Source organism: Oryctolagus cuniculus, chromosome 7 (genome assembly GCF_964237555.1).
Source record: "Oryctolagus cuniculus chromosome 7, mOryCun1.1, whole genome shotgun sequence".
NCBI lineage: Eukaryota > Metazoa > Chordata > Mammalia > Lagomorpha > Leporidae > Oryctolagus > Oryctolagus cuniculus.
In genome coordinates, this window is record NC_091438.1 from 127,938,130 (window position 1) to 127,964,722 (window position 26,593).

Sequence of the window (26,593 nt, forward strand, 5' to 3'; positions counted from 1 at the left end):
AGACCCAATAACTTGAACCATTGCTTTTGCCTCCCAGGGTCTGTATCACAGGAGCAAGCTGGAATCTAGAACTAAAGCAGAGACTCACACCCAGTTACTCTGATATGGGAAATGGGTGTCTTCACTGCTAGGCTAAACACTTTCTGCTTAACCTGCAGAAGCCTTCAAAAGGAATTGTTTAGGCTGTAAGTAATGAGCTTTATGTAGGAAATAATGGTGAATACAGAGTCTGTGTTCACAATAGAAATTTCAGGCAGTAAGACAGTCATTCTGATAGTTGAGTCACTTTCTGAGCAAGTAAGATTCTGCATTACTAGACCATGAATTGAAATCCACTCAAAGCAGAAATCTTAATTTTAAATTAAATTAAAACTTTTAGAAAGTTGGGATCTCATAAAAAACTTTTCATGTATGTATTCACTAAGCCTGAATAACTTAATCCCCCCTCCAAGCTTTTTAAGGTGATAGAACCTGTTTTCCTAGGCAAAGTTTATATAGAAGTCCAGAAAATAAGATTAATAAAAGAGGACTTGCCCTGGTGATTTAGGAAGGGCAATAGGAAACAGGCATTCCCTGAGGCACTTCTGGGAAACTATAAATGGGGTGTTGAGAAACAATAGTTATAGTTGTATTAGATTGTAATTTAGAGGCAGGTATTTGGCCTAGGGGTTGACACCTACATCCCATATTGGAGTGCCACGGTTCAAGTCCTGGCTCTGCTCCCAATTTCAGCTTCCTGTCAAAGCACATTCTGGGAGGCAGCAGATGATAGATCAAGTAATTGAGTCACTGCTACCCACATGGGAGACCTGGATTGAATTTGTGGTTCCTGGCTGGCTTGGCCCAGCCCTGACCATTGTGGACATTTGGAGAGTGAACCAGTAGATGGGAGCTCTCTGTGAATCTGTCTCTGTTTCTCTGCCTCATAAATAAATAAACCAACAAATAAATAAATTTTTCTTTTACATTTAAATGACAATGTAAGTGATTTGTTTTCCAGGGTTTTTTTTTTTAATATTAATTTTTTTTGTTTGAAAGGCAGCGTTAGAGATTTTCCAGCATCTGGTTCACTCCAGCAACAGCCAGGGCTGGGACAGGCTGAAACCAGGAGCCAGGAATTTCATCTGGGTCTCCCTGTGGGTGGCAGGGGCCCAAGCTCTTCGGCTGTCTTCCACTGCTTTCCCAGGTGTGTTAGCATGGAACCAGATCATAAGTACAGCAGGCTGGTGCCGCGGCTCAATAGGCTAATCCTCCGCCTGCGGCGCCAGCACACTGGGTTCTAGTCCCGGTCGGGGCGCCGGATTCTGTCTGGTTGCCCCTCTTCCAGTCCAGCTCTCTGCTGGCCGCAGCGGCCATTGGAGGGTGAACCAACAGTAAAAAGGAAGACCTTTCTCTCTGTCTCTCTCTCTCACTGTCTATCTCTGCCTGTCAAAAAAAAAAAAAAAAAAAAAAAGTACAGCAGCCAAGACTGGAACCAGCACCCATATGGGATGCTAGCACTATTGGCAGCAGCTTAACCCACTATGCCACAGTGCCAGCCCCTAATTGACTGTTTTTGAGCTTCTTTTTTTCTGTATATTTGTGGTAACATAATGGCAGAAGGTACAGGTAGACATTTGTTTAAAATATAGTAAGTAGGCCGGCGCCGTGGCTCACTAGGCTAATCCTCCGCCTTGCGGCGCTGGCACACTGGGTTCTAGTCCCTGTCAGGGCGCCGGATTCTGTCCCGGTTGCCCCTCTTCCAGGCCAGCTCTCTGCTGTGGCCAGGGAAGTGCAGTGGAGGATGGCCCAAGTGCTTGGGCCCTGCACCCCATGGGAGACCAGGAGAAGCACCTGGCTCCTGCCATCGGATCAGCGCGGTGCGCCGGCCGCAGTGGCCATTGGAGGGTGAGCCAACGGCAAAAGGAAGACCTTTCTCTCTGTCTTTCTCTCTCACTGTCCACTCTGTCTGTCTATATATATATATAGTAACTAGGGGCAGGCATTGCAGTATAGCAGGTTAAGCTGCCACTTGGGACACCTGCATACATATTGCAGAGCCAGTTCTATTCCCAGCTATTTCCAGTTTGTTCCTGCTAATGCATTTGGGACACAGCAAATGATTACGTAAGCACCTAAGTCCCTGCCTTCCACGTAGGAGACCTGGATAGAGTTCTGGCTTCTGGCTTGAACCTGGTCTGGCCCCAGCTATTGTGGCCATTTGCAGAGTGAACCAGTAGATCAAAGATATCTTTCTCTGGGGCCGGTGCTGCGGCGTCGGATAAAGTGCAGCCTGCAGTGCAAGCTTCCCGTATGGGTGCCAGTTCAAGATCCAGCTGCTCCACTTCTGATCCAGCTCTCTGGTATGGCCTGGGAAAGCAGTAGAAGATGGCCTAGGTCCTTGGGCCCCACACCTATGTAAGAGTCCTGGAGGAAGCTCTTGGCTCCTGGATTTGGACTGGCACAGCTTCGGCTGTTGTAGCCATCTGGGGAGTGAATCAGCGGATGAAGACCTCTCTATCTCTCTCTGTCTGCCTCTGCCTCTGCCCTTCTGTAATTCTGCCTTTCAAATAAATAAATAAATCTTAAAAAAAATTCTCTGTTTCTCGTTCTCACTCTGTCTCTCTGTGTGCATGTGTGTGTCTCCCTCTGTCACTCTGCCATTCAAATCAATCCATAAATAATTTAAAAAAAAAATAAGTAGACTTGCTTAACACTCACATTTAAAATTTTTTTTTTAATTTGAAAGGTAGAGAGAGAGAGAGAGGTCTTCAATCTGCTGGTTCGTTCCCCAGATGGCCACAATGACTGGAGCTGCGCCAATCCAAAGCCAGGAGCCAGGAGCTTCTTCTGGGTCTCTCACATGGGTGCAGGGGCCCAAAGACTTGGGCCACCTTCTACTGCTTTCCCAAGCCACAGCAGAGAGATGGATCAGAAGAGGAACAGCGGGTTTGAACTGGCACCCATATGGGATGCCGGCACTGCAGGCTGTGGCTTTATACACTACACCACCGTGCTGGCCCCAGCCATTCACATTTAATACTCCAGGTTCCAGAATAGGGCCTGGCTAAGCATAGAGTAAATACTCAATAATGTTAGATAAATGAGCTATTGCAAGTGGCAATTCAGTTTCTGTTTAAGATTTCTAATGATAGGCAACTCATTACCTTACAAAATTACTCTTTTTAACAAGCTTTCTTTTTTTTTGAAAGGCCAGATGACAGAGAGAAAGAGGAAGAAAGAGGGATCTGCCATCTGCTGGTTCACTCCCTAGATGGCTACAAGGAAACCAGGAGCCTGGAACTCCATCTGGGTCTCCCACATGGGTAGCAGGGGCTCAAGTACTTGGGCCATCTTCCACTAATTTCCCAGGCACATAAGCACAGAGATGTATTGGAAGTGGAGCAGCTGAGACACAACCCAGTGGTCTTAGAGAATGTCAGCATCCCACACAGCAGCTTAACCCCTGCACTGCAATGCTGGCCCACTGACAGAAAATTTTATTTTTGTTAACAAAAAATTAACATAGAAGCCAAAAATACTTTTCATATTTACATTAGTTTTGCTTTTGTTACTCAGTTAAAATTTTGTTCTTCCTGGGGCTGACATCGTGACATAGCTGCAATGTACTGTTGGCATCCCACATGAGCACCTGTTTGAGTCCCAGCTGCTGTACTTCTGATCCAGCTCCCTGCTAATGCACCTGGGAAAACAGCAGGTGATGATGGCCTAAGTGAATGGGCCCCTGCCATCCATATGGGAGACCTTCCTGGAATTCCTGGCTCCTGTCTTTGGCCTGGCTCAGCTTTGGTAATTGTAGTCATTTGGGGAGTGAGGCAGCAGGTGGAAACTAACTAACTAACTCTCTCTCTCTCTCTAACTCTGCCTTTAAAATAAAGAAAAAAATCAAGTAAATCTTTTTTAATTTTTTAAAGATTTGTTTATTTATTTGAAAGGCATAGTTACAGACAGAAAGAGAAAGAGACTGAGAGAGAAGTCTTCTATCCATTGCTTAACTTCCCAAATGGCTGTAATGGCTGGGGCTGTGCCGATCGGAGCCAGGAGCTTCCTCCAGGTCTCCCCTGTGGGTGCAGGGGCCCAAATACTTGGGCTATCTTCCACTGCTTTCCCAGGCCATTAGCAGGAAGCTGGATGGGAAACAGCCAGGACTTGAACCAGCACCCATACGGGATGCTGACCCTACAGGCAGAGGCTTTACTATACAGCACTGTCCCCTGCAAGTAAATATTAAAAAAAAAAAAAATTGGTTCTTCCTTCAGACTGCGAAGTATTTGAAATGTGCAACTATTTGTTCCCTACTCTATCCTGTTGACTCTCTCTCCTATAAACACAATTTTTTCCAACTAAGCATCTTTCAGCCACCATGTTTTTTGCCTCTTTCACCATCTTAGCAGTACTGTTTGATTTATCAAGGCTACTCTTAAAATGTGATACATCAGATAATACCTGGTACCCAGAATATTGAGTACTAGACAGACCTAAATTTATGGTATCTAAGACCTAAAATTAGATCTGTTTAGACCACATCACTGTGGATCAGAACCTTAAATGGACCTTCAAACTAGCAAAGCTGTATTTCTTTAAACATCATTCAATAATATAGGTGTTTTTTTTTTTTTGTTTTGTTTTGTTTTTGACAGGCAGAGTGGACAGTGAGAGAGAGAGAGAGACAGAGAGAAAGGTCTTCCTTTGCCGCTGGTTCACCCTCTAATGGCCGCCATGGCCGGCGCATCGCACTGATCTGAAGGCAGGAGCCAGGTGCTTATCCTAGTCTCCCATGGGGTGCAGGGCCCAAGGACTTGGGCCATCCTTCACTGCACTCCCGGGCCACAGCAGAGAGCTGGCCTGGAAGAGGGGCAACCGGGACAAAATCCGGCACCCCGACCAGGACTAGAACCCGGTGTGCTGGCGCAGCAGGTGGAGGATTAGCCTATTGAGCCGCGGTACCTGCCTAATATAGGTTCTTTTTTACAGAGAGGCAGAGGCAGGGGTTGGGTCTTCTATCTGCTGGTTCACTCCCCAGATGGCCACAATGGCCAGAGCTCCACCGATCCAAAGCCAAGAGCCAGGAGCTTCTTCTAGGTCTCCCATGCGGGTACAGGTGACCAAGGATTTGGGCCATCTTCTACTGCTTTCCCAGGCCATAACAGAGAGCTGGATCGGAAATGGAGCAGCTGGGACTCTAACCAGCTTTTATCTGCTATGCCATAGCACCTGCCCCAGAACCTAGGATTCTAAAGATGCCTCAGAGTCTGTCCAGTAAGGTTGACCAGACAGAGGTAGAGATTTCAGACCCTCCAGCAGCATAATTCAATTAGAACAATCCCTTCAATTTTACTTGTCTTGCTATAAAAAAGATTTGAGAAGTATTATATGATTTTTGTGCTTTTAACCCACCATAGATTTATCCTGTGATCAATTATGTGATCCATTGTCTTTTGTGATATTAATTTTCCCTCTTCCTTCTGATAGACAGATGTTCTGGTCCTGAGCTGTGATCTGATAACAGATGTTGCCTTACATGAGGTTGTGGACTTGTTCCGAGCTTATGATGCATCACTCTCCATGTTAATGAGAAAAGGCCAAGATGGCTTACTACCAGTTCCAGGGCAAAAGGGGAAAAAAAAAGCAGGTATGGAAGATTGGAATTTGATTTATTTGTTTATTGGATTCTCATAATTCTTATTATCATTCATGCTTTCACTAAAAAAAATTGTATTGAGAACCTTCCATCCACCATAGACATAATTGCTTGAAATTGATTGCATTACATGAAGACAGTCCTTGACTTTAAAATGGTTATAACCACTGATTAGATTCTATAATGTCTTTGTTTTTTTTTTGTTTTTTTGTTTTTGTTTTGTTTTGTTTTTAAGTTTATTTGAGAGGTAGAGTTACAGACAGTGAGAGGGAAAGACAGAGAGAAAGATCTTCCATCTGCTGATTCACTCCCCAAGTGGCTGCAAGGGCCAGAGGTGAGCTGATCCAAAGCTGGGAGCCAGGAGCTTCTTCTGGGTCTTCCATGCAGGTGCAGGGGCCCAAGGACTTGGGCCATCTTCTACTGCTTTCCCAGCCACAGCAGAGAGCTGGATTGGAAGAGGGGCAGCCGGGAGTAGAACCTGTGCCCATATGGGATGCTGGCACCGCAGGCTGAGGATTAACCTAGTGTGTCATGGCGCCAGCTCCTGTGAACTACTTTTTATAGCTGAACTTGTGATCCAAAAGCTTTTCCTGGTATGATATGTTTTTTCCTTGGAGTTCTTCTTTGGAAATAATGCATTCTTTAGGTTTTGCTTAGCCAGGATTATGTAATCCATTATTCTGTCATTATTATATTAACTTAATCTTTTATATTTATTAAAAACTATGGCTTGGCCGGCGTCGTGGCTCACTTGGCTAATCCTCCACCTGTGGCACCGGCACCCCGGGTTCTAGTCCCAGTCAGGGTGCCGGGTACTAGTCCCAGTTGCTCCTCTTCCAGTCCAGCTCTCTGCTGTGGCCCGGGAAGGCAGTGGAGGATGGCCCAAGTGCTTGGGTCCTTGTACCCGCATGGGAGACCGGGTGAAAGCACCCAGCTCCTGGCTTTGGATTGGCGCAGCGCTGGCCATAGCGGCCATTAGGGGAGTGAACTAACAGAAGGAAGACCTTTCTCTCTGTCTCTCTATAACTCTCTGTCTCTCTCTCTCTCTCTCTCACTGTCTAACTCTGCCTGTCAAAAAAAAAAAAAAAAAACCTAGCTATGGCTTATTAATATCTTAGTGCTTTCATTCTTAGTATTTTAACAGGCTGGCTTGTACAAGGGTATTTCAAAAAGTTCATGGAAAATGGAATTAAAAGATACTTACTTTGGTATAACAACCTGCTGGCTTGTTTGCTCTTTCCCCTATTGAACTGTAGAACACTCCCCCACCCCTGCTACCACCCCTCTGCTTCTGCCTTTTGTGTCTCTGCCTCTCAAATAAATAAATAAATCTTCAAAAAAAAAAAAAATCCTGAGCATAGGAGTCTGAGCTGTAGTTAGATTCGTGAGTAGGTATATCAAGAGCTGATGAGCTTATAATGATTTCAGCAATTTGAATCTAGCAAACTAACCATTGTCTATTTATGTTTAGAAGTGGTTTCAAGATTTTTTAAACTGACAAATAATAATTGTGTGTATTTGTAGAGTACTATGTGATGCTTTGATATATATCTATATTATAAAAGGATTTAATCAAGCTAATTAATATATTCAACACCTCAACAACTTAGCATGAAAACTATTCCTTTAGCAATTTTGAAATATACAATATATTATTATTAGTGATGATCGTTGTCAGTGCAGAAGATCACCAAAACATTCTTCCAATCTAACTGAAATCTTATACAAGATTTTCTAAATAGGAGCTGGTATTGTAGTGCAGTGAGTTAAGTTGCCTCCTGCAAAGCTGGCATCCCATATGACTGCTGGTTTGAAACCTGGCTGCTCCACTTCCAATCCAACGCCCTGCTAATGTGCCTAGGAAAGTAGCAAAAGATAGCCCAAATACCCCACCACACACATGGGAGACCCAGATGGAGTTCCATGTTCCTGGCTTCTGCCTGGCCCAGCCTTGGTGGTTGTGGTCATTTGAAGAGTGAACTAGTGGATAGAGGATCTCTCTTTCTCTCTCTTCCTCCCCTTCTCACCCTTTCCACATCTCCTCCTCCCTATTTGTGTTTCCTCTTCTCTCTATAACTCTGCCTTCATCTTTAAAAAGAGGTGGTTTTCTAAATAAATAACCTGGTAGAAGGCATGAATTAACATTGGCACAGGCTTTAGAGTTCAAACTGTGTGGGTTTAGTACTCAAAAACTGTATGATCTTGGGCAAATACCCAGTCTTTCTGAACTTCATTTTCTTAAGCTGTAAAATCAGTCTAAATCGTTTCAGGATTTTTATGAGTCTTAAACAAGATGTTTTTAAAGCATGTAGCCTACTACCTGAAATAGATTGTAATAGCATTGTAATTTGGCCCTGTAGCCTAAAAAACCACATACAATAAATTTGTAAGCATTCCATATCATGTAATTATTAAATTTTATGTAAAATAACAATGCTTTCAAGACTACAAACTATCATTTTTTTTTTTTGCATATCCACCATAGTAGCTTGTAAGTCTAAAGGGAGGGGCCTGCGCTGTGGCACAGGGGTTTAACGCCCTGGCCTGAAGTGCCAGCATCCCATATGGGCCTCAGTTTGAGACCTGGCTGCTCTACTTCTGATCCAGCTCTCTGCTATGGCCTGGGAAAGCAGTAGAAGATGGCCCAAATCCTTGGGCCCCTGCCCTCGCGTGGGAGACTCAGAAGAAGCTCCTGACTCCTGGCTTTGGATTGGCGCAGCTCCAGCCGTTGTGGCCATTGTGGAGTGAACCATCAGATGGAAGACTTCTCTCTCTTTGCTTCTCTCTGTGTAACTCTGATTTTCAAATTAATTAATTAATTAAAAAAAAAAAGTCTAAAGGGAAACCAGTAGTGACAGTGTAAGTGTGTAGAACAGCCTCTTTGGAAGGATCATGTGTAACTTTTTCTGGTAACTCAAATAGGCCCTATTTCCTAATATATTTTAAAACTAGTTTTTTTTTTTTTTTTAAAGATTTATTTATTTATTTATTTGCAAGGCAGAATTACAGAGAGAGGGAGAGACAGAGAGAGTTTTTTCATCCACTAGTTTACTCCCCAAATGGCTGCAGTGGATGGAGCTGGGCCAATCCAAAGCCAAGAGCTTCTTCCAGGTCTCCCTGGTGGGTACAGGTGCCCAAACACCTGGACCATCTTCCACTGCTTTCCCAGGACATCAGCAGGAAGCTGGATCAGAAGTGAAACAGCTGGGATGTGAACCGGGACCCATATGGGTTTCGGGTACCACAGGAGGGGGTTTAACATACTATGCCACAGTGCTGCCCCCCTAGCATATTTTAGAAGGTTCCAACGTCTCAGGAAAAAGTTGTATAACTTAGAAGTATAGAGACCCATACACCAATCCACCTAAGGTTGTACAGGCAAATGGGATCTGTAAACTGGCAGACCCCATTTCATGGTATTTGCAGCAATAGATACCATTACTGAAATACAAGACCTACCACTTGTCAATATTTAGCCATTGTACTCCATTGCTTGATATATCTGTTGAATTAGTGGTTGAGAGATTAGTTTAGTGCACTTACTGAGAATGTGTTTTGCCAAGTCCTGAACTAGGCACCGTGATATATATGTATATATGTATATATGTATATGAGGGGAAAAACAGTATCTCCACACCCTCAATGATCCCTCCCCAGTCATAAGGCATTTTCAGAAACTTGAAACCTAATGGATAAAATTCAAGAAACTGATCTTGAGAAAAGTTTGCCTGGTATCTGTAATTTTTTTTTTTTTTTTTTTTTTTTTTTTTTTTTTGAGAGGTAGAGTTACAGACAGAGAGAAGGAGAGACAGAGAGAAAGGTCTTCCATCTGCTGGTTCACTCTCCAAATGACCACAATGGCTGGAGTTGGGCTGATCCAAAGCCAGGAGCCAGGAGCTTCTTCCCGGTCTCCCCGTGGATGCAGGGGTCCAAGCATTTGGGCCATCTTGCGCTTTCCCAGGCCATAAGCAGAGTGCTGGATTGGAAGAGGAGCAGCCATGACACTAACCGGTGCTCACATGGGGTGTTGGCAGTGCAGGCGGAGTCTTAGCCTACTGTGCCTCAGTGCCGGCTCTATATCTATAATTTTTTACATTCACAAAAATCATTGAAGACAATACACATAAATAATATTATGATACTATACGTCTTAAATTCGCACTAATGTATAAAAATTTCCATTTATTATATCTTGCTTATTAGAAAATAAGATTTTTTTCTTAATTTCAGTGAGAAGATATATTTATTTTGATACATTGCAGATAATGTTTACTGAGTGGCATTTTTTCTGTATGTTACTTTGTGCAAGTGTTTGATGGTATTATGATTTCATGATACAGATTGTTGTCTTTACAGTTCCCCTGTGTGTCTTACAATATTTAAACTAGAAAATGTTCTGGGAAACTTTTATTTATCCCATCCATTTCACTGCAGTGCTTTTCAAACTTCTCCCCAGTTCTCAGGGAGTATATCCTTGGTCCAGACTAGAATTAGTACATATCAGTGTGCTTTAGGACCACCTGAGTGAAAGCTCGCACTTTGCTCGTCAACTTACTGATCAGCTTAGTTCTCCCTGCACTAACAGAAACTGACAGGCAGTTATAAGCCTGTATTTCCTTCTTTTTTCTTTCTTTCTTTTTTTTAAGATATATTTATTTGTCTGAAAGGTAGAGTTACAGAAAGAGAAGGAGAGACAGAGAGAGATCTTCCATTTGCTGGCCCACTTCCCAAATGGCTGCAGCAGCCAGGGCTGAATCAGGCTGAAGCCAGGAGCCAGGAGCTTCATCTAGGTCTCCATGTGGGTGCAAGGGCCCAAGTACTTGGGCCATCCTCCCCTGTTTTCCCAGGCACGTTAGCAGCAAGCTGGATGGGAAGTGGAGCAGCCTGGATATAAACAAGCCCCATGTGGGATGCCAGTGTTGCCATCAACGGCTTTAACCCACAATCCCGGCACTAGTCTGTATTTTTTCTTTTGCTTCACCTTCTTTTATTTATTCCAAAGGTGTACTGCAAAAAATAAAAACAGAAAAGCTTTTATTCCTGCTTGAGGTCCTGCTCTAGCTGTGTTCTTTTTTCAGTCCAAATTCTACCTCCCACCCCCTGTAACTGTTTTTTGTTTATTCATTTTTCTTATACAGAAGAGACTTGAAATCCCTGCATACTCAGAACTGAAATTCTTTTGCTTGAGGGAGAATACACAGGAGTGAGTTCAAATATGCTAGACTTCATAAATCACAATGTGATAACTATAATAATAGAAGCATATGCAAAATAGAGGGAGTAAATAATAGCTCACTCAGTTATAGGAAAATTTATTTAAAGACATCTTTGGTAAGATAAAAGTTAGCAACCTGTTTATGTGAAGACAGGGTAGTTGGTTTAAAGTCAGATCCCTATTTTCAGATGTATTAAATATGAATTCAGTCTTTGAATTTAGGAAATTTAGGAAATACTATAGTCAAATGAAAAATCTGTGTTAAATTCTACATGAAAAACAAATAAAATCAAGATTTTTTTTCTCAAGTTGAAATACAGTGAATAGGGCCACATAGTTTTTGGTTATTTTTTTAAAGATTTATTTATGGGGCCGGTGCGGTGGCATAGCGGGTTAAAGCCCTGGCCTGAAGCGCCAGCATCCCATATGGGTGCCGGTTCGAGTCCCAGCTGCTCCACTTCCAATCCAGCTCTCTGCTGTGGCCTCCAAAAGCAGTGGAAGATGGCCCAACTCCTTGGGTCCCTGTACCCACATGGGAGACCCAGAGAAGCTCCTGGCTCCTGGCTTCGGATCAGCACAGCTCCGACCATTGCAGCCATCTGGGCAGTGAACCAGCAGATGGAAGACCTCTCTCTCTGTCTCTACCTCTCTCTGTAACTTTGTCTTTCAAATAAATAAAATAAAACTTTTAAAAAATTTTTAAAATAAAGATGTATTTATTCATTCAAAAAGCAGAGCTACAGAGAGGCAGAGGCAGAGACAGAGATCCTCCAGATGGCCACAATGGCTGGATCAGGGCAGATGAAGCCAGGAGCCAGGAGCTTCCCCCAGGTCTCCCATGTGGGTGCAGGGGCCTGTGCACTTGAGCCATCCTCCACTGCTTTCCCAGGCCACAGCAAAGAGCTGGATGGGAAGTGGAGCAGCCAAGACTTGAACTGCAGGTGGCAGCCCCACCCACCACACCACAGCTCTGGCCCCGCATGTAGTTTTATTTACTAACTTTTTTTTAATCTGTATATGGCCTGGTAGCATTTTGTGGATAGTTGTTCAGGATCATGTCATTAGTAAATGGTACAGCCAAAACTTGAACCCATGTCTCATTTTTTCAATTTAGTCTGTTTCTTATCAAAATTTTACATGCCCATAATTGAAAGAGTAATGTAATTATCAAAGGAATATTATAATAAATAGCAGTCTCCTCCCTATCTATCCTCACCTCTGTAAGGCAGCCACTGCCAACATTTTAAGCTAACTTTTTGGCATTTAACTCTTTTTCTCCAAATAACTTATTTATATTTGCTTTATTTTTTTTTAGTTCTGTGAATTAATTATTGACTTTCTACTTTGGAACTTAAAGGTTTAGTTCTTTTTGTTTGTTTGTTTGTTTTGACAGGCAGAGTTAGACAGTGAGAGAGAGACAGAGAGAAGGGTCTTCCTTTTGCCATTGGTTCACCCTCCAATGGCTGCCGCAGCCGGTGCACTGTGGCTGGCGCACCACGCTGATCCAAAGCCACGAGCCAGGTGCTTCTCCTGGTCTCCCATGGGGTGCAGGGCCCAAGCACTTGGGCCATCCTCCACTGCGCTCCCGGGCCACAGCAGAGAGCTGGCCTGGAAGAAGGGCAACCGGGACAGAATCTGGCGCCCCGATCGGGACTAGAACCCGTTGTGCCGGTGCCACAGGCGGAGGATTAGCCTATTGAGCCCCGGTGCCGACCTTATTTCTGTTTTACCACACACTGCACCCCTGCTACACATATGCAAACTTTTAGTCTCTTCATCTCCTTAATATAGTTGTTAATACTGTATTATTAACTAAATATTTAATGTTGGTATTATTATGACTATATAAATACTATTCACAGATGAGCTTTGTAATATATGATTGCTTTTTATCTTCTTGTTTTTCTCAAATCTATGTTGGTTTTTGTTTGATTCAAGCTCCTGACCCAGTTGTATGAATTTCCTTTTGTTATAAAAAACACATTAGCTGTTCCCTCAGTTTCAAATTCTTTTTTTTTTTTAAAGATTTATTTATTTTATTTGAAAATCAGAGTTACACAGAGAGGAGAGGCAGAGAGAGAGAGAGAGAAGTCTTCCATCCAATGGTTCACTCCCCAATTGGCCATAATGGCCAGAGCTGCGCCGATCCGAAGCCAGGAGCCAGAAGCTTCCAGGTCTCCCACATGGTTGCAGGGGCCGAAGGACTTGGGCCATCTTCTACTGCTTTCCCAGGCCATAGCAGAGAGCCGGATTGGAAGTGGAGCAGTCGAGTCTTGAACTGGCGCCCATATGGGATGCCGGCACTTCAGGCCAGGGTGTTAACCCGCTGCGCCACAGCACTGGCCCCATCAGTTTCAAATTTTTTATTTATTTATTTAATTTTTTTGGACAGGCAGAGTTAGACAGTGAGAGAGAGAGACAGAGAGAAAGGTCTTCCTTTTCCATTGATTCACCCCCAAATGGCTGCTATGGCCGGTGCGCTGCGGCCAGCGCACTGCGCCGATCCAAAGCCAGGAGCCAGGTGCTTCCTCCTGGTCTCCCATGCAGGTGCAGAGACCAAGGACTTGGGCCATCCTCCACTGCCCTCCTGGGCCACAGCAGAGAGCTGGACTGGAAGAGGAGCAACTGGGACAGAATCCGGCACCCCAACCAGGACTAGAACCCGGGGTGCCGGTGCCGCAGGCAGAGGATTAGCCAAGTGAGCCGCAGCGCTGGCCAGTTTCTTTTCTTTTCTTTTCTTTTTTTTTTTTTTTTTTTTTTTTTTTTTTCCTGCCAGTTTCAAATTCTTGAAGATACCTCTCCTGGAGCTTGCATAATCTGGGTTAGTTGCTTTGCAGAGCTGTCATTTTAGGTTCATTCATTGTCACATGTGGAATCTCACATCTTCTTAGTTTATACTCACATTTTTTATGGAACAAGATTTATTTGTTTATTTGAAAGTCAGAGTTACACAGAGAGAGAAGGAGAGGCAGAAAGAGGGAGGTCTTTCATATGCTGGTTCGCTCCCCAGTTGGCCGCAGTGGCCAAGCTGAGCTGATCCAAAGCCAAGAGCTTCTTCCAGGTCTCCCATGCAGGTGCAGAGGCCCAAGGACTTGGGCCATCTTCTACTGCTTTCTCAGGCCATAGCAGAGAGCTGGATCAGAAGTGGAGCAGCCGGGACTTGAACTGGCACTCATATGGAATGCCAGCGCTGCAGGCAGCAGCTTTACCCACTGTGCCACAGTGCTGGCCCCTCTGGTAGCCTTCTAAGATGGAGTTTGTTAAAAGTGAATTTTTGAGCTGTTTTGTGTGTGAAAATGTCTTTCTTCTCATCTTTTTCTGATGCTTGGACTATATATATAATCTTCTCTTGGGAATCGTGTTCCCTCAAAAATTTGAAGATATGATTTTACCATCTTCTGTTAAGTCAAATACCATTTTGATTCTTAAATCTTTACATGGGGACTGGAGCTGTGGGTTGGTAGCTTAAGCCTCCACCTGCAGCACTGGCTTCCCATATGGACACCAGTTCAAGTCCTGAATGCCCCACTTCCAATCCAGCTCTCTGCTGATGGCCTGGGAAAGCAGTGGAAGATAGCCCAAATGCCTGGGCCCCTGCAGCCACATGGGAGACCTGGAAGAAACTCCTGGCTCTTGGCTTCGGATCGGTCCAGCTCCAGTGTTGCGACCATTTGGGGAGTGAACCAGTAGATGGAATAATCTCTCTCCTTTTCTATCTCCCTTTTTCTCTGACTCTCAAATAAATAATATTCTAAATCTTTACATTAGACTTTTTTTTCTGGAAGATTATAGGAATATTTTTTGTTTGCAAAGTTCTCTAAGTGAGGACACTTAAAATCTACTCCCTTAGTAAGAATATAATACATTGTTATTAAACAAAGTTGCCGTGTTATATATAACAGAACTCTTGAACTTACTCCTCCTATGTAGCTGAAATTTTATTTCCTTTGACCATCTCTCTAACTTTTTCTAGTTTCTTTCTCTTGTTTTACTGTGATGGCCAGAATCTCCAGTACAATTACATATATAAGTGTGGTGTTACTGGCATCCTTTTCTCATTTCTGACTTCAAAAAGATTATTTTCAGGATGGTATTTTAACACAATAGGTTGCTCCCACATAGGATGCCCACATCACATATTGGAGTGCTGGTTCATGTCCCAGTTCCTCTGCTTGTGATCCAATTTCCCAGTAATGCATCCTGGGAGTTATCAGATGATGGTTCAAGTGCTTGGGCTCCTGCTGTGCATGGAAGGGAGGGAGATCAGAATGGAATTCTGAGCTGCTGTATTCAGCCTGGCTTAGTACTGGCTGTGTGGACATTTGGGCAGTGAACAAGCAGATGGAAGATGTCTTCTCTGTCTCTATTGCACTGCCTTTGAAGTAGATGAAAATAAATTATTTTTTTTAAAGGGGATTATTTTGGGGGCTGGCACTGTGACATAGTAGAGTAAGCTTCCACCTGCAGCACTGGCATCCCATATGGGTGCTGGTTTGGGTCTTGGCTGCTCTACTGCCCATCCAGTTCCCTGCTCGTGTGCGTGGGAAAGCACTGGAGAATGGTCCATGTGCTTGGGCCCCTGCACCCACATGGGAGACCAGGAAGAAGCTCCAGCCATTGTGGCCATTTGGGAGTGAACCAGTGGATGGAAGACCTCTGTGTCTCCTCTCTGTCTGTAACTCCACCTCTCAAGTAAATAAATAAATCTTTATTAAAAAAAACAAAGGGGGTATTTTTAAAAAATATTTATTTATTTATTTAAAAGGCTGAGTTATACAGAGGCAGAGAGAGAGAGAAAGAGAGATCTTCCATCCACTGGTTCACTCCCCAAATGGCTGCAACAGCGGAGCTGGACCTATCTGAAGCCAGGAGCCAGGAGCTTCTTCCAGATCTCCCACACAGGACATGGGTGTAGGGGCCCAGTACTTGGGCCATCTACTGCTACTTTCCCAGGCACATTAGCAGGGAGCTGGGTTGGTAGCAGCTGGGACTGGAACCAGCACCCTTATGGGATGCGAGCATCACAAGCAGAGGCTTTACCTGCTATACCACAAAACTGTCCCCACTCTTTCTGCTTTTTACCCACTGTATTATTAACTTTGCTCTGATAACATTTCATTTAGGATCTTCATAATTTTTTTTTTTAATTTTTTGACAGGCAGAATTAGTGAAAGAGAGAGCTAGAGAGTTATAGACAGTGAGAGACAGAAAGGTCTTCCTTCCATTGGTTCACTCCCCTAATGGCCACCTAGGCCGGCGCTGCACCGATCTGAAGCCAGGAGCCGGGTGCTTCCTCCCGGTCTCCCATGCGGGTGCAGGGGCCCAAGCACTTGGGCCATCCTCTGCTGCCCTCCCGGGCCACAGCAGAGAGCTGGACTGGAAGAGGAGCAACTGGGACTAGAACCCAGCGCCCCAACCGGGATTAGAACCCAGGGTGCCACAGGCAGAGGATTAGCCTAGTAAGCCATGGCACCGACCAGATCTTTGTAATTTTATTTTTAAGATTTATTTCTCTCTGTCTCTCTCTCTCACTATCTAACTCTGCCTATCAAAAAAAAATATTATTCATTTATTTAAAAGAGTTACACAGAGAGAGGAGAGGCAGAGAGATAGAGAGGTCCTCCATCCGATGGTTCACTCCCCAATTGGCCACAACAGCCGGAGCTGTGCCAATCCGAAGCCAGGAGCTTCCTCCGGGTCTCTCACAGGAATGCAGGGGCCCAAGGTCTTGGGCCATCTTGTACTGCCTTCCCAGGCCATAGCAGAGAGCCAAATTGGAAGTGGAGCAGCCGGGACTTGAACTGGCGCCCATATGGGATACCGGTGCTTCAGCCAAGGCATTAACCCGCTGCGCCACAGCGCCAGCCCCCGGATCTTTGTATTTGAATAATGAGTGAATATGCTTGTAATTTTCCTTTCTCATAATGTCTTTGTCTGGTCTTGGCATCAGGATCAGACTGGCCTCATAAAATCAGTTGGAATTCCCAGCTCTAAACATAGTACCTGTCACAGGGTAGGTGCACAAATATAGTTGTTGGTTGAATGAATGGATAAGAAGAGACAGAATTATTAGTGAGAGAATTAAAATCAATTAGGAGGGAAAAAAGTATGAATAGCAGGGTATGGCAGAATTTTTTTAAATGGAAGTGCATAGTTTTGTCTGCTTTTTAACCTTATTTGTGTAGTCTTTCTTAGGATGGGCATTGTCAAGTTACCTACTCTGCAGCTAGAGTGGAGTTTACTTTGTTAAAATAGAACAGAAAGAACCCTTTCCAAGTTTCTATGATCTGTATTATATTCTGACGTCCTAGTTACTATGATAGCTACAAAGAAGCAATACAAGGAGGAGGTCCCAAGAAGGAGAAGAGTACTACTAAAGTAAAACATAGGTGAAAAATTGGATGATTGGAAATTATTGCTCCTGGGGCATTCATTGGTTCAACGTTTTGTGAGCCTAAGTTCTTGGGTAGGATAAGTGCTCCAAACTATATCCAAAAATAACATCTCTGTGTTTCTTTTTTTTTTTTTTTTTTTTTTTATTGACAGGCAGAGTAGACAGTGAGAGAGAGAGACAGAGAGAAAGGTCTTCCTTTTTGCCGTTGGTTCACCCTCCAATGGCCGCCGCTGCAGCCGGCGCACCGCGCTGATCCGATGGCAGGAGCCAGGATCCAGGTGCTTTTCCTGGTCTCCCATGGGGTGCAGGGCCCAAGCACCTGGGCCATCCTCCACTGCACTCCCTGGCCATAGCAGAGAGCTGGCCTGGAAGAGGGGCAACCGGGACAGAATCCGGCGCCCCGACCGGGACTAGAACCCGGTGTGCCGGCGCCGCAAGGTGGAGGATTAGCCTATTGAGCCACGGCGCCGGCTTGTGTTTCTTTTCTAAATGGCTGGCTCATAATCAGACTTTTTTTTGTAAACTTTGTTACAGTCTCAAATTTCCATGCAATAGATGAACTGATCTACGTCAAAGCTGCTGTGTGGCCATTTTAAATTCGCTGCAAAATTTAGTTTTAAGTTGGCAGTAGTTGCTCTTCCTTCTTTGGATTTCACTAATCTTGGTTATTGGGAGAAAAACCCCAACATATAACTTTTTATGATAGCTACTGCCTATTCAGATTCAAACATGACATATTGTAAAATGAATAGATTGACAATCCTACGTGCTTTCAAGTACCTGAGCTAAATAAATGTGTTATGTAATTGAGTGATAAGTTGGTTCTGGGTATAAAGGCCAACAGAGAAGCATGTTCTGTTGTATAGTAGCCATTGGCTGTCAATAGGAGGCAGATAAATTCATCTTTACAGATAACATTCTCCCTGGAGTTAAACTTCTGTTTTTCCTAAGTAAAAGGTGTTAAAACATTGCTTTGATTGTTGTGAGGAACAAGTGAGAGCATACATTTTGTCAAATTTCCTTAACTTAAACATTTTACTTAATGTTTAGTTAATACTATTAAATACGATTAAAATGTTTTACAAATTAAAATACTATTAAAATGCTTTACAAATATTAACTCATTTAACTCTTATAACAAACCTGCGAGGTAGACACTACTTCCCCATTTTATAGATGAAACTGAGAAGCAGAAAGGTTAAGTAACTTACTCAAGCATAAATTAGTAATCAGCTGGAATTCATAACCCAGGTGGTCAGCCTTTAGAGGCTCTATGTTATGCTACCTCTTTGTGAATGTGTTTTATAAGTCATAAATACTGTGCAGATGTTAGTAGCACATCTTATTAAATGTCCACTAGATGTTATGGGAGATAGAAAGGAATCATAAGTCTACCCTTGAATAGCTTATAATCTGGTTGAGGAAACAAAATGTAACACAAAAAAAATAGCAATAATGTGGTAGTCTGTGTAATCATTGTCTACCAAAGAATTCTCCACATTTGATAAAATAAGCACTTTTTAAAAAATATTCACTCATTCATTATCATCTATTTGAAAGGCAAGAAGAGAGATTGATCTTCCATCCAGTTTACTCCTCAAATGCCCCCAACAGCCAGGACAGGCCAGACCCAAGCCAGAAGGCCAGAATTCATCTGGTTCTCCCACATTGATGGAAGGGGCCCAAGCACTTTAAAAAATTTTTTTATTATTTGTTTTACTTGAAAAGCAGTTACAGGGAGAGAAGAAGAGATGGAGAGAGAAAGATAGCTTCCATCCACTGGTTCACTCCCCAGATGGCTGCATCTGCTGGGGCTAGGCCAAGCTGAAGCCAGGAGCTTCATCAAGGTCTCCCATGTGAGTGCAGAGACCCAAGTATTTGAGCCATATTCCACTGCTTTCCCAGGCACATTATCAAGGAGCAGGATTGGAAGTGGAGCAGCTGGGACTCAAATGGCACTCATAAGGGATGTCAGTGCCACAGGCAGCAGTTTAACCTAATGCACTACAACGCTGGCCCTGTGCCCAACCATTTGCAGCATCATCTGCTGCCTTCTCGGATACATTAGCAGGAAGTTGGATTGGAAGCCCCATAGCCAGGACTCAAAATGGCACTCTGATTTGGGATGCAGGCATTCCAAACAGCGTTTAACCATCTGCCACAACCCACCCACCAATTTTTTTAATATCTCAAACATTGGATAAAATCTAGTGCATCATAGACATATACTTAATAGTTAATGTTTGTTGAATATGAATTACTTTAAAATATACAGCATCTTGACTGCCCCTTACATGAATAATTTCACACTTAAGAATGTTTAAAAGAAGAAAATACAAAGAATTGACATGCTTTGTACCCAGATACCTCAAATGTTAATATTTACTTCATCATTCTCTTTATTTGTAATATCCGAGGCAATTTGAAAAAGTTCCTTAAAAGATTGAATTAAAAGATGAGTTTGTTTTGCTACAAAAAAAACTAGAAGCCCATGCATAGTTTTTCATTATATGCATTTTTCATGAATTCTTTGAAGACCCCTCATATGCATGGTTTGTCTCTTAAAACAGGAAATTATATTGGTACAGTACTTGAATTTATAGACCTTATTTATTCAGACTTCACCAGTTATCCCAATGGCCCTTAGAGCAATAAAAAAAAAAATTAACTACATGTGTTTTAAACATTGTGATATGTGATACATAACACTCATCACGACCCCTCTCATCTCAGTCCTATATTTGGCTCTAACAACAGTGTGATCAGAGTCCCCTGTACCCTGAGTTAATCATGCAGGTGAGGCAAATGCCCTTATTTGATTTTCTTTTTTTATATGATTCAGTGGAGCAGCGAGACTTCATTGGAGTGGACAGCACAGGAAAGAGGCTGCTCTTCATGGCTAATGAAGCAGACTTGGATGAAGAGCTGGTCATTAAGGGATCCATCCTACAGAAGTAAGCCCTAGGGTTTTTCTTTTTGGCAGTTCTCCTTGTCTTAAAACAAAATAAAACCACCCACTATGGGAAAGAGGCAATGAAAACTAGATTATACTGTGTGAAATTGACAAAAGTATTTGGATGTTTTTCCCATAAGACCGGATAAAGGCTTTTCTTCAGTACATAAGCTTAGCTCTTGCTGTATCTTTTCTTGCCAAGGTAGAGTGACATCCTACATATGTTTAGGGCAAAGCACTGTGGAAAGAACAGAACTGTCTTTCTGACAGTTATAGAACCTTCTTTTTATTTAAAATAAATTAATAAACATAAAATTCATTTTAAAATGAACAGTTTAGTTGTGTTAAATTTATTCACATTGTGGTAACACAGATTTCCAGAACTTTTTCATTTTGCAAATTTGAAGCTCTATACCCACTAAATAGTAATTCTCCTTTTTTCCTCCCCATAAATGTCTGGTAACCACCACTAGATTTTCTGTTCCTAGGAATTTGACTACTTTAGATACTTCATAGATGAGGAATCATAATATTTGTCTTTGTTACTAGCTTATTTTATTTTGCACAATGTCCTCAAGATTCATTCATGTTGTAACAGGTGACAAGATTGTCTTTTTAAGGCTGAATAATGCTCCAGTATATGTAAATACCACATTTTGTTTATTGATGGACATTTGGGTTGCCTCCTCTTTGGCTGTTATGAGTAGTGCTACAATGAATATGAGTATGAAGATACCTCTTCAAAACTTTCAATATTTTTGGATATATATGCAGAAGTGGAATTGCTGGATCAGATGGTAGTTCTAGTTTTAATTTTTTGAGGAACCTCCCTACTATTTTCCCATAGTAGTTTCACCATTTTACAGTTCCACTAACAATGCTTAAGGATTCCAGTTTTTCTGCATCCTCATCAATACTAGTTATTTTCTATTTTTTGATAGCAGCCTTCCTAGTGTGTATGTAGTCATATCTTTTTTTTTTTTTTTTTTTTTTTTTTTTTTTTTTTTGACAGGCAGAGTGGACAGTGAGAGAGAGAGACAGAGAGAAAGGTCTTCCTTTGCCGTTGGTTCACTCTCCAATGGCCGCCGCGGCCAGCGCGCTGCGGCCGGCGCACCGCGCTGATCCGATGGCAGGAGCCAGGTACTTCTCCTGGTCTCCCATGGGGTGCAGGGCCCAAGCACCTGGGCCATCCTCCACTGCACTCCCGGGCCACAGCAGAGAGCTGGCCTGGAAGAGGGGCAACCGGAACAGAATCCGGCACCCTGACCGGGACTAGAACCCGGTGTGCCGGCGCCGCTAGGCGGAGGATTAGCCCAGTGAGCCGCGGCGCCGGCCTGTAGTCATATCTCATTGAGAACTTCCTTTAAATTTTTATTTGATCATTATTGTTAAAAATGAAATACATATACATTTCTGTGGCTTTAAGTGCAATATTTCAACACATATACACAGCAGAAACCAATCAAACCAGGTAACCAACCATTCCTTTTCCTTATTTTTTCTTTGTGTTTGAAGCCTACCAACTCCTATCTTCAAAGGTATCCTTTATTTATTTATTTATTTTTTAAGATTTATTTATCCCTGGGTTCTAGTCCCGGTCAGGGCGCTGGATTCTGTCCTGGTTGCTCCTCTTCCAGGCCAGCTGTCTCCTGTGGCCTGGGAGTGCAGTGGAAGATGGCCCAAGTCCTTGGGCCCTGCACCCGCATGGGAGACCAGGAGAAGCACCTGGCTCCTGGCTTCGGATCAGCCACAGCGGCCATTGGGGGCTGAACCAATGGAAAAGGAAGACCTTTCTCTCTGTCTCTCTCTCACTGTCCACTCTGCCTGTCAAAAAAAAAAAAAAAAAAGATTTATTTATTTGAGAGGCCAGAGCTGTGGCATAGTAGGTAAAGCCGCCACCTGCAGTGCCGGCATCCTATATGGGTGCCAGTGTGAGTCCTGGCTGCTCCACTTCATTTTATTTTCTTTTCTTTTCTTTTTTTAAGATTTATTTTGTTTATTTGAAAGACAGAGTTACAGAGAGAGGTAGAGACAGAGAGAGAGGTCTTCCATCCACTGGTTCACTCCCCAGATGGCTACAACTGCTGGAGCTGCACTGATCCAAAGTCAGGAGCCAAGAGCTTCCTCCAGGTCTCCCACATGGGTTCAGGGGCCCAAGGACTTGGGCTATCTTGTACTGCTTTCCCAGGCTATAGCAGAGAGCTGGATTGGAAGAGGTGCACCCAGGACACTAGAACTGGTGCCCATATGGGATGCTGGTGTTTCAGGCCAGGGCTTTAACCTGCTGCGCCACAGCACCAGCCCCCTGCTCCACTTTCAATCCAGCTCTTTGCTTTGGCCTGGAAAAGCAGTGGAAGATGGCCCAAGTCCTTGGGCCCCTGTACCCACGTGGGAGACCTGGAAGAAACTCCTGACTCCTGGCTTTGGATCAGCACAGCTCTGGCTGTTGTGGCCATTTGGGAGTGAACTAGCGAATGGAAGACCGCTTGCTCTCTCTCACTCTCTCTCTGCCTCTCTGTGCAACTCTGACTTTCAAATAAATACATAAACCTTTTAAAAGATTTATTGATTTGATATAGTGACAGAAACAGAAGAAGAGACAGAGAGAGGGACAGAGCGATCTTTCATCCACCGATTCATTCACAAATGGCCGGAACAGCCAGGGCCGGGTTGAAGCAAGGAGCCAGGAGCTCTATCTGGGTCTCCCACGTGAGTTGCAGGAGCTCAAACACTTGAGCAGTCCTCCACCTCCTTCCCAAGCACAATAGCTGGGAGCTGAATCAGAGGTGGAACAGCAGCCAGGACTTGAACCTACCTTCTTTTCTTTTCTTTTTTTGAACCTACCTTCTAATATGGGATGCTGGCATTGCAAGTGGCTGCCTAACCCACTGTGCTATACTACCAGCCCCCAAATAGAGTAGTTAAATTAATAAAACTTAAAAAATGGTGACAAAGAAAGAAATAAGATTGTGGTGAGAACTAAAAGTGGACTCCCAGTTCTACCCTGTCACCTCTTCCCCCAGAAGCCATACTGATATGTTAATGAAATCCTATAAATCTTTGCTAATGTTTCCAAATCTGAAAGAAACAAACTAAGTACGTATCATTAGCTTTGTCTTCTTCGCAGAAACAAAGGAAGAGCTACTGTGGTGTAAATGATGAAGTGGGAAAAATGGACAGAGAGGCCAGGTATAATAAAACAAATTTAAGCTTAAATAATGAATAGGTGAAATAAAATCAAGCTGGAGAGAATTCCTCCATAACAATTGCTTCCTATTTATGTGGAATAAACCAAAAACGTTTTACAAAATCTCAGGAAAGAAAAATATTCTAATAAAGACTCTACAATACCTTAGCTATGTTCCTTAAATTTCTCCTGTCCCTCCCACTCATGCCATTTCCTGAAGCCATAGGAAAATATTTAGAATTTAAAATAGTGCTCACGTGGCTAGTTTCCTATTCAGGAGGATGACAGACGTGTATCAAAACAAATAAAACTTCTGAGCAAAGCTGTGATTCAAGCATGAACAAGATCAAAAGGTTTAGCATGTCAACTGTACATACTATAGCAAACAAAATTAAAGCAAGAAAAATGCCCTGTAAAAGAGCCACCTATCCTGAGAAAAAAAGAACTCAAAAAATAAGAGGAAGGGGCTGGTGTTGTGGCACAGCAGGTTAAGCCACCACTTGCCACTCCAGCATCCTTTATTAGAGTGCTGGTTCAAGTCTAGGCTGCTTTACTTTTGATCCAGTTTCCTGGTAATGCTCCTAGGAGGGCAGCAGAGGATGGTCCAAGTGTTCAGGTCATGGCCACCCACATGGGAGACCCAGATGAAGTTCCTAGCTTCTGGCTGCAGCCTGGCCCAGGCCTAGCTGTTGCAGCCATTTGGGGAATAAACCAGTGGATGAAATATCCGTGTGTGTGTGTGTGTGTGTGTGCCCCTCTCTCTCTTTCTGTCACTCTGTCTTGCAAATAAATAATAAATAAATGGGGACCGCTGCTGTGGCATAGTAGGTTAAGCCTCTGTCTGTGGTGTCAGCATCCCACATGGATGCCAGGTCATGTCCTAGCTGCTCCACTTGCCATCAAGCTCCCTGCTAATGGCCTGGGAAAGCAGTGGAAGATGGCCCAAGTGCTTGGGCCCCTGTACCCATGTGGGAGACCCAGAAGAAGCCCCTGGCTCCTAGCTTTGAATCAGCCCTGCTCCATCTATTGCAACCATTTGAGGATTGAACCAGCAGATGGAAGACCTATCTCTCTGCCTCTCCCTCTCTCTCTCTGTACTCTGCCTCTCAAATAAACAAATAAATATTTAAAAAATAATAATAGTAAATCTTTTTTTAAAAATAGAAGGAATTTGCTTATAATTGTAAAACAACTTATTTAAACATAAAGAGTACAGTAATGATAAAACAATAAAATGAAATAAAAAAGAATATTCTAGATCTAAAAAGGCAAATGGAGGACCAAAAACTCAATTGCAGCTTTTTAATCAATTTTAAAAAGGGGAGCTGGCATTGTGGCAGAGTGGGTTAAGCTGCCACTTGTGATGCCAGCATCTCATATTGGAGCACTGGTTCAAGTCCCAGCTACTCCATTTCTGATCCAACTTCCTGCTAATGTGCCTGGGAAAGCAGCAGAGGATGGTCTCAAGTGCGTGGGCCCCTGCCCACGTGGGAGAACTGGATGGAATTTTAGGCTCCTGATTTTGACTTGGACTAGCTCTGGCTGTTGCAGTCATTTGAGGAATAAACCCAAAGATGGAAGATCTTTTCTCTATCTTCTCCCTCTCTTGTCACTCAGCTTTTCAAATAAATAAATAAATCTTAAAAAAAAAAAAAAAAAAACGTTTTAAAATAGTATGGGACAGAATAAACACCATTGAACATTGAAAGTCAAATTATTGACAGAGGAATTTTTTTTATATGAGTGATTTAGACAAAAAAGAAAGTGGTCAAAGAAATTTGAGAGATTCAGCTCTGCAGCACCAGCATCTGGAGAGTGAACCAATGGTGGAAGACCTTTCTCTCTGTCTTTCCCTCTCTCTGTAACTCTACCTTTCTAATAAATAAATAAATAGATAAATCTTTTTAAAAAAAGAAATTAGAGAATCTCATAGAAATGAAAGAAATGATTCAATGTGATCAATGTCTCTAAGAACTGAACATGTAACCCAAAAATATATTCACAGATATAAAAACTTCTTGGTAAAATAATTTTATTTAAGGATTTTAATATAAAGAAAGATATGAGAGCTAGGTAAATAAGATGTCTCCTAAAACCCCAATAAAATATTAATAAAGAGATTTTAGAATACTATAAATCTAGTAGGCTAAAGAAAAGGAAAAAATGAGACAAACAAGAACAAAATCTTGGAACAAGAGAACAGGACAAGTTAGCATTCCTGAGAAAGCTGAATGCCAAGCCAGCAATAGAGAAGGCAGGGGTTCAAACTGGTTTGTACTACAGAACTCTTAAGAGAATCAAGATTCAGCAGCACCAAGTCCTTCTAGGGATGAGGCTAAAAAAGTGATGAAAGTTGGTATCAAAAGTTGTTAAATCCTCAGATTTCTTCCCCTAAACCTTACAACTGTAGCAAAAACTCAAGACTTAATAACTCTGAAGAAGATAAAATAGAGAATTGGGGTATAAGGCGGAGATGAGGTTAGAGGAAAATGGAGGAATAAATGAATGTATGTCCTAAGGTCCTCACTTTCCTTCTGCCACTTGACTTCTAAATACAAGCAGCCAGCCCTGCACTTCAGTCAAGGACATTAGATGATTCTTGCCTATCATAGTCACGGTCTAAGGAGAAAGACATCAGAGTTCTCCAAAAGATGACCTGGATCACTCAACAGTGAATTTCAAAGTTGACAAGCCCAACTATGCCTGCATGGAAGGAGTTGGGAGGGAGGGGGTAGTATTTAGCCTGAGGTTAAGATGCCCATTTCCCATATCTGAATACCTGAGTTGGATTCCCAGTTTCAGCTACTACTGACTCCATCTTCTTGCTAATGCAGACCTTAGGAAGCAGCAGTGGTGGCCCAAGTAATTGGGTTTCTGCCAAGTGTGTGAAAGTCCTGTATTGCCTTCCTGACTTTAGCCATGACCCAGCCCCAGCTGAAGGCATTTGGGTGGTGAAATAGCAGATGAGAGTCTTCTGTCTCTTTATATCTGTGTTTGTGTGTTTCTGCCTTTCAAAAAATAAACAAATATGTTTTTAAAAGGAAAGAATGAAATGAGCTGGATTTTTAGACAGCAGAAGCAGTACATAGCAAAATGGATGAAATTTTTTAACTCTGATAGCAATGAGAAGATCTTATAAACTCCCAGAGAAGTGGGAGGGATTTTGTATATAAAGGAATTTAAAAAGCTTTGAACTTTTTTTT

At 42.9% G+C, this 26,593-nt stretch overlaps 1 protein-coding gene across 4 annotated transcripts in view; it reads left to right on the forward strand.

Moving 5' to 3' along the window:
• The window catches only part of EIF2B3 (eukaryotic translation initiation factor 2B subunit gamma), a 149,176-nt gene that overhangs the window by 44,140 nt on the left and 78,443 nt on the right, over positions 1-26,593 (forward strand). For all 4 annotated transcript variants that reach the window (XM_002715143.5, XM_070078589.1, XM_008265354.3 and 1 more), the window contains 2 exons: positions 5,473-5,632; positions 20,093-20,204. In XM_002715143.5, coding sequence (XP_002715189.2) covers positions 5,473-5,632; positions 20,093-20,204 — 272 coding nt within the window. The remainder of the gene's footprint in view (positions 1-5,472; positions 5,633-20,092; positions 20,205-26,593) is intronic.